This window comes from Ochotona princeps, chromosome 10 (genome assembly GCF_030435755.1).
Source record: "Ochotona princeps isolate mOchPri1 chromosome 10, mOchPri1.hap1, whole genome shotgun sequence".
NCBI lineage: Eukaryota > Metazoa > Chordata > Mammalia > Lagomorpha > Ochotonidae > Ochotona > Ochotona princeps.
In genome coordinates this window covers 1,986,757-2,006,251 of record NC_080841.1, presented here as the reverse complement: position 1 = coordinate 2,006,251, position 19,495 = coordinate 1,986,757, and the positions used below count along the sequence as shown (strand labels likewise).

Sequence of the window (19,495 nt, the reverse complement as noted above, 5' to 3'; positions counted from 1 at the left end):
CAGTCCACAGTCAAGTAAAAACTTGGTCAGACTCGTCATGAGCCTGCAGAAACAGTTCTGGTACAGGCACAATGGAGTGCCAGCTGATGTGTCTAAACATTCCTCCACCAGTGAGCTCTGTCGCTAACAGCAACATCTAAGTAACTACCTTCAATAACCAGTGATCATTAGTTATTTATAATGAAATATTGCTTATGGAATACAAAATTTAAACATTTCGTTAATTCACACAGTTCAAACACTTGCACTCAGACTTGCAGGGGAAGGAGGGGTGGGGGGGGGGTACCAGAATTTCTCAGTTCAAGTGTGATCTTGAGTAAAGTAATCAAAACACTCAGTTCTACAGCCATGAGACTTCACATGACCTCTTAGAGGTGCCACTGAAGACAGACACAGCTCACCTAAGCGTGAAGTATTCCTAATCTGGTGGAACAGTAATAACTGTAACTGAAAGAAATCACTCCTGATTTCAGTCCATTCTTCTCCCATGGGACCACACCCACCCACTACCCACCCACCACCCACCACCACCACCCCAAGCTACCACCATTCCAGTGGTGCGGAAAATGTCAGCTCACCTGGGACAATGCTGGAAAAGGAAACACTCGACACTCTCTGGAAGAGGTAGTCATCCTTATCATAGCCTGCGACCTTGAGAAAGAAGGCTTCATCGGGCGGGATAAAGTCAGAAACATTCCATATGCCATACGGCTTTCGGTCTGGGTAGTATTTCACAGGAAGGGTCATTAGAGAGCTGCCCGAGATACTCAGAAGTTCCAGGTGATCTACTCTTGCAGGAACAGAGAGTCCCGAAGTGTTCAGCAGCACATAGGTGGGTATTCCTACAAGGGAGAGACCCTGTTACCACTGACAGTTAAGATGTCACTGCATTACAAACACATTCAAAGTCAGGATGAGTCCCAAAGATTACCTACCAGCTGTGGACAAGTGGAGGAGTCGTTTCTACATGAAACCACAGCTTACGCAAGACCAGAGAAACGTAGGGAATGCTATGATTTTACAGCATTATAACTATGTTGATTCAAAGGAAAGCTATAAATGGGTTAATGATGTTATATTACACAAATATTTTAAAGATTTACTTTTCTGTATCCTTCTAGACACTGACAGTAAAAAAAAAAAAGTCACAGCATGACTGAGCCCTCTCCTTGACTCTGAGATGATAAATTTTCACAACAGCTAAGACACAGAATCAATGTAGGCGTCAACTGGATCAGAAAACATGTAAATGCACACCACAGAGTACTACCTATCCATAAAAATGAATGAAATCCTGTCTTCTGCAACAAAGTGGCTGCACTGGAAATCATTATGGTCAGTGAAATAAGACTCAAAAAACGCAAATATGTTCGAGTGCTGTTAATTAATATGCAAAGTACAAAAAATATAATTGATATGAGCAAGATTAACATCTCAAGATCTGATTATTGCTTAAAGCCTGTGTCTACACCCTTGAGAATAGTGATTTTGCTTTATTTATACTTGCTGTTTGTTGAAACCTTTTCCAATGGGAATGTTAAACCTTAGCAAAATGAAATCAAAGTATGATATTGTCAAAATTTAAAAAAGAAAGAAAGAGGAGGAGAGGGTGGGTGAGGAATGTGGGCACTGGGGATGGTACTATGTTCCTAATTCTGTATTGTGAAGTGCATATTTATTCACTTTATATAAATAAAAACATTAAACAAAAGACTACAAATTCAGCCAGAACTGTGGGATAGCAGGTAAAGCCACTGCCTGCACTTACAGCATTCCATACGGGCACCAATCTGTGTCCGAACTGCTCTGTTTCTTACCTAATTCTCTCTTCAGGCACCTGGAAAGTGCTAGAGGCTGGCCCGTGGGCTTAGGCCCCGGCACCAGCACAGGGAATCTCCCAGAGGCTGGCCCGTGGGCTTAGGCCCCGGCACCCGCACAGGGAATCTCCCAGAGGCTGGCCCGTGGGCTTAGGCCCCGGCACCCGCACAGGGAATCTCCCAGAGGCTGGCCCGTGGACTTAGGCCCCGGCACCCGCACAGGGAATCTCCCAGAGGCTGGCCCGTGGGCTTAGGCCCCGGCACCCGCACAGGGAATCTCCCAGAGGCTGGCCCGTGGGCTTAGGCCCCGGCACCCGCACAGGAGATCTCCCAGCTCTATCCTTTATGACCACCTGGGGAGTGAACCGTAGATGGAGGTTATCTTTGTCACTGCTTTTCTCTCTTTGCAATTCTGCCTTTCAAATAAATACTTAAAACAAAGACTACAAATTTTAATATATGAATAGGATGAGGTAAACAGAATATAAAGACAGCTAAACATTGGGCATTTTGATTATGAGCAAGACCGTTGCTCTGAAGAGCCAGCTGAAGTAACAGAAATGATGTGATGTTCTTACAAACATGATGATGTGTCCAAATACATTTCTATCAAAAATATTCCCAAAAGCTATATGTTCTAGACAACTGGTGATACAATATGCTACATCTGGTTCGGAGTAAAAATGAGGAAGCGTAAGTTTCAAAAATTGGCAGTTATTTTGTCTCTGAGCATAGAGACCCATGGATCTACATTTCAGCCACACAAGGTCTTTACGGATTTTAGTAAGAAAAACATCTCAAGAACGAGGTTACTACTTCTCAAAATCATTGAGTAACACTGGAAATACACCCAAGTATGTATTCTGGGGCCCACCTCACACTGGGGGGCCCAAGAACTTTAACTCCGTAAGCCCTGGGGGGATTCTGCCCATTGGGAAATGGACTAGCCAACAGGATGGTCCTTTTCACAGTAACAATGCCTTGTTTCTCACTGTCCAGGATACTGCAGAATTATAACACAGCCTTAGACATTTTCTGCTTGTGTAACTACTACACCACTAGCCACCACACACATACACACCTTGCACTGGCCTGCTGGCCGTCTGGGTGAAGTCCAGGGTGGGCTTTCGGGCAAAGCCAGCTCGGAAATCCAGAGCGCTGAGGCCGGAGATGCGCACGGAGTGCCTTCCACTGCTGGAGGTCTGAAAATGTCGAGTAGCACACCTGATCAGCAACAGCTCCAGGATGCTGCTCACACCACAAGCTAGTCGACACAGGAAACTGCAGGGTGTTCAGTTAAGGTTCTCAACTGTGAGTCTACACTTCTACTGCAAGCTTCAGACCATATCCCCCTCATGAGGACCACTCTAAAACACAACTCAGAAACACACAAAGATGCAAGTATTTAGACACTGACAGACAAACTTGACATGTGTCAGTCAAGGCTCCATGAGGGCATAAGCCTGTGTCTTATTCACCGCTGGTCACAGGCAGATGGCCAGCAAACACCACTACAGTGAAGGCAGGACCACAGCTTCTCCCACAAATACCACCAGCTTCAATTCAGAAAAGCATTTCTTTCAGCCAAGGCAGCTACAAGAGCTGCCTGTTCTCCACTCTTCTGCCAGCCTGCTTGCTCAGCTCAGCAGTGCTCTAGCAAGTGCACACAGTCCTCAGATTGAAGATGTTGAGCGAAACAGGATTTGTACTAAGACCCCATGACCACTGAGGAACACGAACGGAAAACAGAAACAGTTAACAGATGCCATCAGCATTACTAAAAATACACAGACGCAGCAAAGATCTACCAGTCACTTACAACTTCCTAAAGGGGATGCTGGGCTCCACATGAAATGATCAACTAAGCACTGAAGTGACTATGCATGAGCAATAAAGTACTTGGATTAAGGCCACCGAATGACATAACAACATTCACATTCACTGGACACATCCTCTATGCCCGGGCCCTTTAAATACACTGATTTATTAAATCCTCACTGCAACCTTCTAAGGGAGATATCATCATTATTGCCACTGTACAGATAAGGAAATCAAGGCACCCAATTGTTGCGCTGCTTGGCCCAGTTCAAAGTCTCTGCTAATGTAGCAGTGGGTTTACTCCAAAGCTCAGACTAAGGCAAGGTGGAATGAGATTCTATCACAGTCTCTCCCAAGGCAGGATCTCAGGATCACTGACAGTTATAACTACACTTAAAGCTATATACACATCTGTATCTACAGCTGTGCCTATGCTACACCAAAACCTGTACTTTAGACACGCCTGTACCTACACATGTACTTTCACATATACCTACAGCTGTATCCTACAATTATACCCACACCTACAGATACACCTGCGTCTTCACACACACTTATAAGATAGCCTGTGCCTACAACAGCAGCTATACCTCTACCTACAGACACACCTGCAGCATTCCCAAAACCTGTCTCTACGCCTATAGCCACAGTTTCCCTCCAGAAAACTCTTGGTTGCTTTGTTAAAAAATGCAAACTGCTGACCTCCAGGCTAGATGGAGTCCATCAGAATTTCTAGTCAGTGAAGCAGAACAATCTGTATTTAAAAAAAAATTATCTATAGATCTAATACCAATATTCACAGGAATTAATTGCACCAATCACCAAGATTCCATCAAAAAAGAAAATGACTCTAAAATTCCAGCATTTATTGGACAGGAAAGCGAGAAAAGGCCTAACATGACAATGAGACATCACACTGATTCCAATCTCAATAACAAGAAGGTGCACACTTGGGCATAAGAGCCACAACAGGACACACTGTCACACAATCAGACAGTTCCACAGAAGAGGCACCTCTAGAGCTCTGCAAACCACACAGGATTCCCTGGGTCAGCATGCCCTCATTTCACAGATCAAGAGGTCTCAAAGCACCAGCTGCCTCAGCATTCCCCATGGCCACCTCAGTGGGCCTGGCTGTGCTAAGCGTAAAGGCTGAAACACACTCAACACCTCTGCCACACAATGAGAATCATGTCCCAAAGCTGCAGCTACCCAGAGGAGACAGCAGGCAGACACTGAGGATGGGGCAAGAAGAGAGAAGGGCGCAGGCACCCCCAGAGGCATGGGTAGACCTCCTGAACTCAAAACATGCTATGGATGGCTTTTGTGTGGCTGGGTTATGTCATGCATTAAAACACAAAGTGTTCAGAGAAACCAACACACAAGTCAGCAGGAGACAGAGCCTGTGAGAAAACAAATGTTCTGGAGGTTGCAGAGCATTGGGAGAGGCTTCTGTATTCTCACAAGCTGTGAACAGGTGGGACTGCAGAAGAATCAAAATGATATCATGACCTTGGCAGGGCCAAAGTAATTCAGATATTTCTGTAACTGGGTTGAGCTAAGAGGCGGCCCAGTGACAGTTCTTTCTTTGTCTTCCCATCCCTTCCAAAATATTTCAGCCACGTTATTACCGTTTTATATATAAATTCACTGTTCTGACATTTTTCTACTTAATCTTTTCCATTGTGTAGATTCAACCGCGTTTTATATTAAAATCAGGAAATGGTCCACCAAAGCTCCTGTCCTCAGACAACTTGAAGCATCGCTCCTGCATGCGGCCAACTGACCCCACAGCTTTGGCAATCAGAACAGGGAGATCTGGGGGCAGGAAAGGGGCAAGAGTACCAGGGGGCATTTTTCTACACTAAATACTTGAAGGAGTCAATATGGGTTAGGAATTCTAGGAGCTGTGTTTCAAAGTCAATCTAATAATATCAGAATAACATTAGAAGCACATGCTGAGTTTCACTACTTCCACGAGCCAGGAATGTGGCACTCGGACAGATGTGGCAGGATCTGTGTCAGAAACAGCCAGCTGCATGTGACCAGACACGAGGCTATCAAGAGTCTCTCAAAGGTGAGGCTACTCCTAGCTGCATGCAGACATCCTAAAACTACAAACAGGTGGCTGTGACCCAAGATCAGAAAGAGGGAAGGGTTGGAGCAGCACATTGTTCAGTACCATGGAGAGCTCCTCTGAGCCCTGGCTCTTAGCTCCCTGGTCAGCTGTGCCACAGAAGGATGGACGTACTGCTCCCTAGATGAGAGGGGTCAAGGCCTAGAACACCTGCCTATATGCATGGTCTCTTCAGGGCAGTAACTATATCACATTCACCACCCACAGAATATTAATGAATAGGCATTTCATATCTGTAGCTTTAATAAATGATCCAATTGCCTGGTACTGATATTTTTCCTTAGAATACACAAAGAGCAGCTAATGCTAGATTTATCAACAATTCATTTGGTTTTTCTAGACATTACAACGTTCATACATTATCTTATATAATACTATATAGCATCATGAAAAAATCGAGACTCAAAGAAATAATCACCCGCCTAGCTTTAGAGAGTTCAGTCATGAGCTTTCTAAGTTCACAGCTCTTTTGACAGTAACTAAGTCTACACATATAACTATAGGATAACAATCTGTGTATATTTTGATCCTACAATACAGAAGACAATAATATACCCCAGGTATCTATTTGCCATTCTACTTAGCTACATACTCTTTCTGTTACGATGGAAGAGGTCACTGTGACGGTGAATTCCCCCCCCCAGGAAAAAGAAACCCTAATTTTTAGCATTGTCAAATTGTTGGTGTAAGTACATCCATTGTGGCTTAGTTCTAGTTCCCAACATGATGCCATTCAACAGGATACTGGGAAGAGGAGTATGTGAAGGACTTCCACGAGCCATTCTGAGAAAGCTGAAGGAAACTACTGTAATGTGTTGGTCATCAGTTGTGAAGGGAGTGAGTGTGTCACTTCTAGGATGAGACACAAGTAACACAATCCTTTGGTTTCATTTGTTCAATGCAAGCTCTCCAGTGTTCCTCCATCTAATGTGAGTGAAGGAGCTGAGTGCTCTAAGCACAGTAAGTGGAGGAGAGAGGCGTTGTGGCTCTGCAGTTAAACTGGCACATGGGATACTTGAGGTCAAGTCCTGCCTTCACTTCCAATCCAGCTTTGCACCAACGCGCCTGGGAAGCCCTCAGTATGCGGGCTGCCGGTCCTGTGTGGGACCTCACAAAGCTTCTGCTTACCAGCTGTTGTGGGCGTTTGGTGAAGCAGATCATCTGATGGAACTGTGAGCACACATGCACTCTGATTTTCAAGTAAAAATAATTTCGACAATTTAAAAGTTGTGGCAGAGCCTTTATCAATGTGGGCTCTTGTATGACCATGAGGCAGAACATATAAAACCCCAGTGAACGGGAGCAAGGAATTCGCTTTCTCCTGGGGAGCCATGTGAATTCCTCCTGGCACTAAACATAGAAGCCACTGCTACATAACTGAATCAAAAGTTGACTGCTAGTGCTGGCTTTTAGTTCTCACTCCTAAACAGTCCCGGCATTTTGTAAACAGTAAATGTGCCCCAAAGTCACTAGCAAAAACACAGGAACAGCTTCCCGTAGATCTTCCTTTTAAAACAAAGATACAATGTGCAATTTCTATATATTCAAGACAACAACGTAGCTCCTTAGCTCCTTAACCTATCTGCAGGTCAGAAAGTACTGAAGCTCTTTACCAACAACTCAATGACAACAGTAACTATTTCTTCCCCGCTTCCTTCAGGAAATTTAAATAATTTCTAATGTAAAAAGGTATTAGATAATAGATCTTGAATTCAAATATATACTCAGCTCTTTCCCAAGTATTTTTCTTCAATGATGTACCATTCTTTATCAAGAATAAGATGGTTCTAATAAAATATTTATTGAGAATCTACTGTGAGTTAAGCATTGTGCCAGACACAAAAACAAAACAATGTCAGCTAGATTTAAATACCATCATTTTATTGGGCATGTGTATTTGGAGCAGTGTGATAAAAAGGAAAAAAATGCACCCAAAGTACAGATATATAAATATAGCACATACTCACTTCTACACACACATACACAAATGTACAAACATCTGTTGTTAAAAGGAAGCATTCCACCTAGCTGAAAGACTGATACTGGAAAGCCAAAATAACTGGGAAATGTTCCAGTAAAAACACATTATAAAGCATTTCAGTAACCCCAAAAGAGTGAATTAATGCTGCACCTAGCTAATTTAATAACACACCTGGTCGAGAGTTCGGGGTTATTCAAGAGAACCAGCAGGTGAGGAGAAGTGGGGGTCACACAGTAATCATGGGTGGTCCTTGGTAAACCCAAGGCTGGATTTAGTTACCATTTCCAAACAGATTTATGCCGGTTCAGCATCATTTCTAAAATACACTCGCCATAATACTGCAACAAGGTGGAGGAATCCACCATGGGGGGAGTCCCAGAGCCTATGAAACTGTGTCACACAATGCAACGTAATTAATAAAAAATAAATAAATAAATATTAGAAGGAAAAAAAAAGAATTAACAACCCTAAAAAAACAATATACTTGCCATGTGGGAAAACGTGCTAGTAGGCCCTGGCAACCAATGTTAACTATCTAAAATCAAAATATTTCCACTAGTCTCAAGATTTCAGTATAACCGTGGGGGTGGGCACATTCTGTTTTCTAATTTGTAAATTCTCAAGGGACAATTTGTGTAAATTTACTTCATGGAGACACATCTCAGGCATATGGCATAACGCGTGACCACACTGACAATCCCAGAGTAATCTGAGAAACATTCCACTTCAGCTGAACTCACTGGCTGCTGACAATCCTGTAATGTTTTTGAAGGCAGCTTCCTAATGGAGCAGACAACAAGATCAGGCTGCAGGAGTCTCTGTGGTTCTATTTGAATTCTACTGATGTTCGAACAGAAAATTCAAACTGTCTCCCAGAAACATAATCCGGATTTTGTATCTTTACTCTACATGGAAATATAGCAGTATAAACAACATTGTCTCCATTTTTACTAACACCTTATGTTCTAAATTACTTATTTTTCACACACCTATTCACCTATATCACAGGCCACCTGCAACATCTCAGTCACCCAAACGAGTGACCCAGCTCTCTGTTTAGCCTAAGTGCTCACTGTATCAGAGAGGTCTTCCCAGGAAGACCACAAGGCAGAGAACCTGCCACTCTCAGTGCATTCAAAGTGCACTCGTTAGCAACGCGCCAGCTCCAGGCGGACCATCACAGCCCTTCTGCCTGTCCCCCATGTATCATCAGGAAGGTATTCAATGCTCCCTCGTTCACATTTGTAGAGTTCTTTCTCAGACACTCTCATGTACAGTAACAAGACTTCATCTATGCATGTAAAAAAGGAGACAATGTGTTCAGAAATAAAATGATATGAAGGAAAAGTTAATCCACTAAGGAGGCCCTGAGGTGGGAGTTGGGGGCATAGCAGTAACAAAGGGAGACTTGCACTTGGGTTAGGGCCCCACTTGGGATGCGCACATGCCATACTGGAGTGTCGGTTGTAAAGTCCCATGTTTTTGATCGCTTCCCGCCTGTGTGCATTCTGGGAGGCAGCAAGGGAAGGTGGAGTCCCTGGATTCCTTCCACCCGAGGGAGATGCAGACGAGCTCCAGAGTCCTGCACTGGCATGGCCCAGGTCTGATGACTGTGGGCCAATCAACAATAATGAACCAACAGATAGAAAATTTCAAACTCTCTGTGTCAGGCTCTCTCAAATAAAACGAAAGCAAAACTACAGACATTTTGAATGGCAGTAGAAAGCCAGAGCAAGAAGAGAAGAGAGCATTCTGGTGGGGAAAGATCTGGCGAGATTTCATGGAGTGCTGTCATTAGAGTCTGACCCTGGGGCTGGCTATGAGTCAGACTGCAGAAGGGCATCCTGGGAGAAGGGGCAACTGGAGGCTCAGGGGTAGGGACAGTGGGGCACACTGCAGAAGGGCATCCTGGGAGAAGGGGCAGCTGGAGGCTCAGGGGTAGGGACAGCGGGGCAGACTGCAGAAGGGCATCCTGGGAGAAGGGGCAGCTGGAGGCTGGAGGCTCAGAGACAGATTGTATTGGTGAGAATATGAAAGCAAGTTGAGGGAAGAGGACCAGAAAGACTGGCTAAGGCTCAACCGAGTGGTCCCTGACTACCAATGCCAAAGTCAGATAACAGATAACCTGCTTTCCACATCTGGGAGAAAAGCTGTTTGGCAAAACATTCCAAAAGCCATTACTGATTCCACTAAAGACAAAGACACCTTCCTCAGAGCAGAGTCATGAGCAGCAGCACCAAAGATACTCTATCGACGTAAGCCCTGTCTCTCCTGTAGAAAGCACATACGAAAAGCATGTGCCATTAGCTAGACATCCTGGGGGAGTGTCAGCTCAGCATCCATGTCAGTACGTTCAGCTCAATTTGCTTTGCATCCACCTGACACATTCTTCGGAGCAAAAATAAACTTATTATTTCTAAGTTGTACTGTTACTGTGAATCATCATCTGACATAAGAAAGGCTGCAAATAAGAACTGGAGGCTCTTCCATATAACACAATAATAGAGCCTACGTCTTTTTACCTTAATTGTAGCACACTAAGCATAGAGATTTGTCTAAACAGAGTTCTCATTGCCTTATTGTCATCACTTTCTGTACTCACAGACAAACCCTGGGACTTCCCTGCTCTGTCATTTAAAATGTGCTTAGTGTCCACTGAGTAAGTAGCAGGGCGTATGGCCAGGAGTTGACGCTAAGTTTACACTGACTGAGCGGACAACTGAACACAACACTCACCCAGTACCTCTCCCAGGAGCCAGAGTTTACCAGAGCAAATGCCCCTGGCTACCCTGGGAACAAGCCAAACCACCTCCAGAGAGGACTGGCCACTGCAAAGGCAAGTCCTAACAACGCACAGGAACCCGCACATGCTTCCAGTCAATAGGCAACTGACTGTCACTGCTCAGAAGGCAAGACTTGACTGGCCCTGTACTCTACAAATGTGATGCTGGGTCAGGATTAAACCGAGGCATCTGGGGTAGGAAGACTCACACTTCTTATATCCCTCCCAATCACACTCACAGAAAGTCAACCTCAAGACTAGTCCCAAGTTGGACGAGCTGGCCAAAGCAACTCTAGTTTGGCCACTTCCAATTAAATCTCAGAGTGGCCCAAACGCTTCAACACTGCCAACCTGAAGCATTCAGTTAAGTACTGAGCGCATCCTGCATGGAGAGAGGCAAGCGAACCACACAGGCAGCATCATGTTTGGCACGTTCATTACCAAACTCTCAGCTGTGCTTTCACATTATCCTTTCATCTATGGCTTTATTTCATTTATTCTCTCAAAAACAGAAATCTATATTACAGTTTCAATTTTTCCTACCAGATGGTTTATGGTTTTGAAAATAAATAACTGATATTCTGGAACTTAAATGAGATTTCTATGTATACTTTCATTCTTTGATATGTGGTAGTTTATCTAGAATTTATTAAAAAAAAATAGGGGCCAGCGTGATGGATCAACTGGCTAATCCTTCACCTGCAAACACAGGCATCAGTTCATGTCCCAGTTGCTCCATTTCATAGGTAGCTCCCTGCTTACTACCTGGAAGACAGCAGAGCATGGCCCAAGGTCTAGGAACTCTGCACCCACATGGGAGACCTAGAAGAAGCTCCTGGCTCTTGGCTGCAGGCCAGCTCAGCTCCAGCTACTGCAGCCATGTGGAAAGTACAGCAGCCGACAGAAGCTCTCTCTGTCTGTCTCTCCTTCTCTACATAAATCTGCCTTTACAATAAAAATACATACATAAGGAGATTAACAACACCTACTGAATGGCTAATCTCTCACTGAGGAAATGAAAAAGAAAATCAAAACCTTTCTTGAAGAGAATGATGCTACTGTATGATCTATGTGTCACTGAAGAATTTAATCAGAAGAAAGAGTTCTGAAGAGCTGAAACTAGCAAAAAAATCAAAATCCATGAGCTATAGTTTCCACTAATCTGTTGATGAAATGTGTCTCCTGTAGGCAACAAATAGATGGGTTTTGTTTTTTAATCCAGCCTTCTAATCTATGATGTTTGATGAGTTTAAGCCATTTACATTCAGGGTTAATATAATGGGTGGTAATTTGGTCCTGTCATTTTAGCAATGGGTTGTTCACTGACTTAGTCTTCTGTTGTTATTTTACTGGGATGTTCTTTACGTTTGCCTTTGGTTTTGGTGGGCGTTATTTCTTTTCTCTCTCAAGAGAACATCTTTAAGTATCATTTGTAGGGCAGGTTTAGAAGAGGCATATTCTTTCTACTTCCAGACAAAGATGGACTCCCAATGAAACTGTTTACTACATCTTGAAAATAGGATGCTGGACTCTGTGCCATTGTCTATGCTCACAATGATGGACATATGACTGTGTATGAAACACTATACTATAGTAATGATAGCGGGGAACTCAGTGAGGGGAGAGGGAACTGAGGAGGGGATAAGGGAAATCCCAGGGCCTAGGGAACCATATCATAAGATGATAATAAAAAGTTAAAAAAAATGGGGGCCCAGCGGCGTGGTCTAGCAGCTAAAGTCCTCGCCTTGAACGCCCCGGGATCCCATATGGGCGCCGGTTCTAATCCCGGCAGCTCCACTTCCCTTCCAGCTCCCTGCCTGTGGCCTGGGAAAGCAGTTGAGGATGGCCCAATGCATTGGGACACTGCACCCCCGTGGGAGACCTGGAAGAGGTTCCTGGTTCCCAGCATCGGATCGGCGCGCACCGTACCACTGCGGCTCACTTGGGGAGTGAATCATCGGATGGAAGATCTTCCTCTCTGTCTCTCCTCCTCTTTGTATATCCGGCTTTCCAATAATAATAAATCTTTAAAAAAAAGTTTAAAAAATGAAAAAAAATTTAAACATACACATAATAAATACCTGACGGGCATCTTAAAAAGGCTCCCCAGATTTCTATGGTCTCATGTCCAGGAACTCCCACAGCAGCTCCACAACCAGCACTACTATCCCCTCAGCTGCTTCTTAGGCAGGGAAGCGGAGCCCATGAGGAATAAATGATCCCAGCACAGGCAGTTTCTTGGGAGACAAAGGATGCTACGCAGAAGAGGGGCAACGGCCAGTGAGCAGACTCGGCCTGCTCGCCTCTGGACACTGGGCTTGCTCCTGCAGCTCGGGGACTGTGCACTCCCCTGCATTCTCAGCCTTCAGACACAGAAAAGCAGGCAACGGAGCTGGAGGGAGGCCAGAGCTCTGGCCACAGCACCTACAACACTGGGTCACATACCAACCAGTATAATGTGCCCAGATCTGGGTTCTAGAATATCCTAAATTTCTCATGTATATACTTCCCTGAAATTGCCAATGACATTGCTTTCATAGAGTGAAGGCATACCACTTAAGATAATGCTAGGATACAATGCCACTCTGTATTACAGAAGGCAAGGAGTACAAGTCAAGGTAACGGCAACAGCAAGGACTGCTCACTGTGTAATGGAAACTATGTTATGCATCTCATAGACACCACGGTAACACAGCTCCTGGCCCAGGGCTGTGAAGACTGGTGGAGTGTTCCTGCAGTCCCCAAGTCCTGGAGGAGGACAGCAAGGCACCAACTCCTGTTCCCACACAGGACAGCTGAGAAGCAGCAGGGTTGAGGTTCACAGCCACGCAGCTCCACACCACAGCCTACAGCCCGAGCTGCTTATCAGCTGTTGGCTCCATCTGTGATTATGCTGGCAGCAGGGCTTGGACAATAAAATCAGTCTCACATGTGATGAAAGAAAAACCATCTGGGAATCGAAGTGAATCCTTGGACACTGACGATGCTCATGACCAAAATCCTGGCCAGTTCACGGCATCACAACATCGTCTGCAAATGCACTCTCTCTATAATGCTTTTCACTAAAAGCTTTTCATTAAACATCTCCACGACTCTAAGAGTAAACACAAACAAACTAGTGTATACGCTTTACACAGCATGCCACCACCAACATAAGATAATACACACCCCACACTGGGTGTAGCAACAGTACCTTCACTGTCCAGATCCCAGCTGCCGGCTCTTCAAACCAGTGTATACGCTTTACACAGCATGCCACCACCAACATAAGATAATACACACCCCACACTGGGTGTGGTAACAGTACCTTCACTGTCCAGATCCCAGCTGCTGGCTCTAGGACGCTCACCACTCTGGCAGAGTTGTGGATGTTCAGCAGCTCATTCAGGCCAAATCCCTTTTTTATCAGCTTCCCTGAGAGACAGACATAACGGTAACAAGTGTAATTTTTCCCATTGCTGTGTAGGTTGCCTGATTCTACACTACATAAAACTTAGTGTACGATCCTGAAGAGTGATGCTAACCCACGGGCTCTGATTTTCCACTCTGTGGCTGGAGGAAGGACATCCCATTTCCAGGATACAGGAGCACCAAATGACAGGCATCCGTGCCCATATCTCAAAGCACTGTTGCCTCTACATACAAAACCTACTTGACTGTAAGATTTCTGGGCACAGTCCCAAACACCAGGGCTCTCGCGTATTATGTCAACTCATTGTAAAGTGAGACTAACAACGAGCCCACTGAAATTAGCCTCCATGATGGTTACTTCAGCTACCAGGAAGCTGTGTGCAGTCACTAGAGATACTTAGATTAAACAGCGCAAACAGCAAACCAAGATAAATACCTTCTTTGGAGCCCACTCAGTATTAGTAACAGGAGCGCCCTGGGCATCACAAAGTACAGAGAAGGCTTTTACCTGCCACAGGTGTACAGGAAGGAGGCAATTTATGAAGTAGTGTAACACCATCCCTACTAACCTGAGATTTATCTAAATTAGAAGAAAAACAAACACACATTGAACTACAGCTTTCTATTCACTTCCCTCTTGCCTCTTGAACACACAAATTCTGCAAGTTGACAACGTCAGCTCTAAGTTTCCAAAGTTCAAATCCAAACTTTTGGGATACACGCCCAGGGAGTTTCCAAAGCAGTGGAAACTTACGTAAGGGGCACACAGGTAAGCCCCCGAGGAATTCAAAGCTGTGGAAATCTAGAAAGAGTTTTCTGGGTTTTAAATTTCAATGTCGCTAGTGCCAATTAGGCATCCAAGAGCCCCGTGCAAGCTGTGGCATTTAGGAGTTACCTGTTACTTCCTAACTCGGAGCAGGAAAGCTAGCTACCTCCTCCTCACCTAAACACATTCACAAAGGGAGAAAAGATCCAACACTTCCTGAAGCCTTGGTGGAAACAAGATTTGTTAAACGATATTAACAGGTATGTATTTTTTCTTCACACAAATAGTAAAACAAATAGTTTCTGCCTTCTAGAGTGCTCTTCCGAGCCTGTCACATTGGAATTGTCAGCCAGCAATGGAATCAGGTAAATATTATTAGACATAATTAAATGAGGAAGCAAATTAATACATTTTTTCTACTGAGAATAAAAATTGGTTTTAGGCAAAATTGCTTCTGTCTAACCTTATCAACAAAAGAACAGAGTGGAAAACTACAAACGGAAAGCAAGATTCACTTCAAAATAACAGAATCTTACAAAATAAATTAATCTGAAATACTTCCATTTATATTTTGAAATATAACTTTGAGTTTAAGGTAAATATTCCTCTTTGAGATAATTTCACTACAATTAAATTTACTGAACCTTATTTTTAAATACTAAAAGATTTAGCTTATTGCATCTCAGGTTAATTCAACAACACTACTCATTATCAGTAACAACCTGACATAAATATGAAAAAAAACTGTGTTCCCCCTCTGCTGTTGGTCTCACCTAAAGGATTGCGAATTTCAATCGCAGGCGAAGGACCACTCAGGGACACGGTGACCTCTCTCAGGCTGGGATCCAAAGGGATTTTCCAAGTGTTGACAGCCTGTTCCAAGTGATCCGTGGATAAGAGGTGGACTTTGGAGGCCTGCACTGCTTCTTCTACCCATTTTAACACCTGGAAGAGAGAAAGCAGAGGGTGAGGGGCGTCCTGCAGCAGGGTTCAGTGGGCGTGACTGCTGTCTCGGCCGTGTGATGAACCCCAAGACGAGGGCAGGTCCTGCACCACCGTGAGCTTTCAGACACCACCTGAGAGTCAGAACAGTGTACTGATTTGTCATGTTTTCAGATTTTTCTATTTTGGAATAAAACAATCAAAATGAGACCAGAGAATCTAAAACCAAGTAGAGTGAAACTTACAAATATATTAGCTTTTTAAGTCTCAAGAGAAATGGAAAAACAATTTTTAAATGCTTGAAAAGGTGATATCAAATTGTGAAACCCATTTTTCATCCACCATTTCTAGATTTGTATTATTTCTAGATGCAACTTATTAACGATACACACTCAGCCAATTACCAAATAAAATTTGTGCCCATTAGGCCTTCTGGTCATTACAATGATTAGTTCCTTCTTATCAATGTAATGCTTCATGTCTTCCGGAAACAAGTTTTGAGGGGAACACCCAGCATGCAGTTTTCATCACCCTGTGACAGGGTGCCAACGCCCCGTGGAACGAGGGTGACTCCCCAGTGCCAGGACACTTCTGCAGGAGCAGACGCTCCTCCTCAGCAAAGCACGCCTGCCTGGACAGCACAGGCTGGCCACACTGCAGCCCACCCTGCAGCATGGCAACCTTTAACCCGCCTCACCCTTCTCCGGTCAGGGACACTTCACAACCGCATACCATCATACACGACCTCCTGTGATCCGACAGAAGAGCCTCCACAGAACTACCACCATGCCAGTAAAAACAAAACGTTACTAAAAATGCAACAGGGTAGGGGGCTGGCCTGGTGGGGGTTATTGTGGGTTGCCTCGACTAGGCTGCAGCTCCCACTGGTTGATGTGAGGGCCGAACCAGACTGGACTGCAACACCCATTGGTTCCAGTGCAACTCGGGACCAAAAACAGAACCAACCCAGCAATTGCAACCACCAGCTGATCGGGGTGATGGACTGTGCTGGGCCCTGTGCTTGCTAGAACATACAAGAAACTAGTCCGGGAATACCTCGAAGTTTCTTTGGAGATCTCCCCAATCGAACTGCTGGACTCAGAACTCTAACCAAGAAAAGACAGAAGACAGAACAGGTCAATCATTCATCTCAGCTATATGTTGGCAGCGAAATACTGGGCAAACGGTGACTTTATGATGGACCATATCAATCAGTGGACGACCTCATCGAGCGACACTGGCAGCAATTCTTAACTGGAGAACTATTAAAACCACTTGAGCAAATATCTCAGAGCATGCCCCACATCTGGGACTTGGGGTGGGCGGGAAACCGGGTGGGGCTTCTCCCTCAATATCCCCCTTTACCTCAGATACATGATGGAAACAATATGGACATAACAGTATTACCCACTTCCCTATCCCCCTGAACCTTTTTTGTTGTTGTTCTTTAACCGTAATTAACTATGTAAAGATTGTCAACAACAATAAAATAAATTAAAAAAATAAATAAAAATGCAACAGACGTGGCCACAAATTAAGTAGCCAAGTAACAAATACCGCACAGTACATTTACTTTCTATAAAAAGTACTAAGTCATGACATCATATTTTCTTCCTCAGAGGTAAAGGAGTAGCTGGGCTACATTTTCATACAGTATGAGGCAATTACGTTCAGCACAAAGTAAATGCTTGCTGTTCAAAGTACTCTTCCAGGTAGAGGCCTTTGCAGTTTGTTCTTAGTCAACAGCAACTGCTCTTCTTCTCTTTATTATTTATTCAACTTTCAGCATTTACTATATATTATTCATTTTTCATGTATCTCAAGAACCACACCTTATTTCTTTGCATACCCAAAACTACACGGTTGTGCTCAACACATGATAGAGGTGGCCTAGGTATTAAGTAAGGTTAATGACGTTGAAGCAAAATGATAATAATGAAACAAGTGCAAGAGTGTGACAGAGGATGGGCGTGTGGTGTCATGGTTAAGATATCACTCAGATAGCAACATCCCAGATTGTACTGCCTGAAGCCCAGATCCACTCCCCATTCCTGCTTCCTGCTAATGCACCCCGGGGCTGGCAGTAGGAGCTTTTCCTCTGTCCCTCTCCATGGTCTCAAATAAAACAAACAGTGTGAGAAGCAACATACAGTGAAATAATGAGAGAGCTGCCATTTTAATGTTAACACAACATTGCTGGAAAGATACGCATAATCAAAGAAAACAGAAAGAACAAATGCACGGACTGAGAACGCATTTGATAAACTTAACTGGTAACAACCAACCAGGAAGGTGATTTGAGATCATGAAGCTAGCAAAGGACAGAAAAATAAGAATGTAGAGATTGTTGGCTCCTAAGGGAAAGACAAAGCGTGAGAACGTAAACAATTCTCAACTGAACGGCAGGTAAGAGGAGCTAGGAAGCAGACACTCCCCAGAACTGCATGGAGACTCATGAAAGGCAGTCGCATCAAGTTAAACTAGAAGGGAAGGCAATTTTTACACGCATCCTTCTTTCACTTCCCAGCGTGTTCCGGGATGGCCCCTTGCACGCACCTTTGCTTTTGTGCACGGAAGTTGTGACCTGTTACCGGGAAGCTAACCCCGATGTCTGTCAGCATAGACGGAAATCACCAAGTCCTGTGCAGTCTTAACGAGACACCTCTCTAATTTAGCTGCATTTCATCAGGACAAGTGCATTCAAATGGAAGCAGTCTATTCTTGATCCCATTTCCAAATCACCAACATTTGTGAGCCTTTTACAAATGGATCACCACATATCATGATATTTCTTACAGGGAAAGATACAGTGCAGATTTGTGTCAGGAATCCAAAATCACTTTAAAAATAAACCTACTGAGAAGGGAACAAATTGAAAACAGATACAATTCATTTCACTGGAGAATGCAGATATTACCAACACAGGACTTTAAAAGGGTTACGGTGTACACTCTAAGTGAAATTATGGCCAATCAGGCCGCCAGATAGTTTAAAAATAATCTAATTGCCTGTGAGAAATTTTCCCCTAATATTGGAAATTATATTATTACGGCAAAAGGAATAAAGCAAGAGTAATGTGAGAATGTTTGGAGCGCTAGTTTCTACCACCAGGAACTCTCTCTCAAACCACTACGGATGCTCCGCAGTACATCAACGCTCTACTGTGAAGTGAACCAATGTTTCCAAGCATCGATGTACACACAAGGCCCCCGCGGCCATCAAGTGCAGCTCTATTTGACTGGTTCACCATTGTCATCCCCGACCTTCATAGAACACATGGACTATGACAGTGTCATAATTAAATAGACAATGGAGGGAGGTATAAAATAAAAAGGTGTAAAGAAGAGAGGAATAAACTCAATTTGTTCAGAAGTCAGTGAGCATTTACGAGCATCCAGGTGGAGCACAAAGGACCCCTAGAGTTACGGACCTGGGGCACAGTTGACTCAGCTGCCACCCGTGACACTGTTACTCCAGTGAGCACAAGTCTGAGTCCGAGCTGCCTCACCTGGCGAAGCGGCAACCGATGGGCTAAGCACTGGCTCCTGGATTTGACTTGGCCCAGCCCCAGCCATCATGACCAGCAAGATTCCCTGTGTCACTATGTCTTCCAGATACATAAGAACAAAGCTTGAGAAAGAGCATGAAAAGAGGAACAAGAGGAGGGAGAATTGGTCTGCAGGGCAAAGAGGGTCCAAGTCAGACACAATGGAAGTTACAGCCATGAAAACTCTCCTGCGGTCTCTCCCCATCACGCACTTAGACAAAGGAGGACACAGGAGGGTTCTTGCAAAAGTTCATGCAAAATGGGGAAGTTTCATGTTTTTAAACCTATGCAGTT

General features: G+C 44.2%; 1 protein-coding gene across 1 annotated transcript in view; it reads right to left on the bottom strand.

Annotated features, from left to right (window-relative positions):
* The window catches only part of HMCN1 (hemicentin 1), a 366,339-nt gene that overhangs the window by 228,461 nt on the left and 118,383 nt on the right, over positions 1-19,495 (bottom strand). Inside the window, exons 5-8 of the mRNA XM_036495278.2 lie at positions 15,486-15,657; positions 13,843-13,949; positions 2,899-3,019; positions 579-842 (exon numbers count right to left, since the gene is read on the bottom strand). Coding sequence (XP_036351171.2) covers positions 579-842; positions 2,899-3,019; positions 13,843-13,949; positions 15,486-15,657 — 664 coding nt within the window. The remainder of the gene's footprint in view (positions 1-578; positions 843-2,898; positions 3,020-13,842; positions 13,950-15,485; positions 15,658-19,495) is intronic.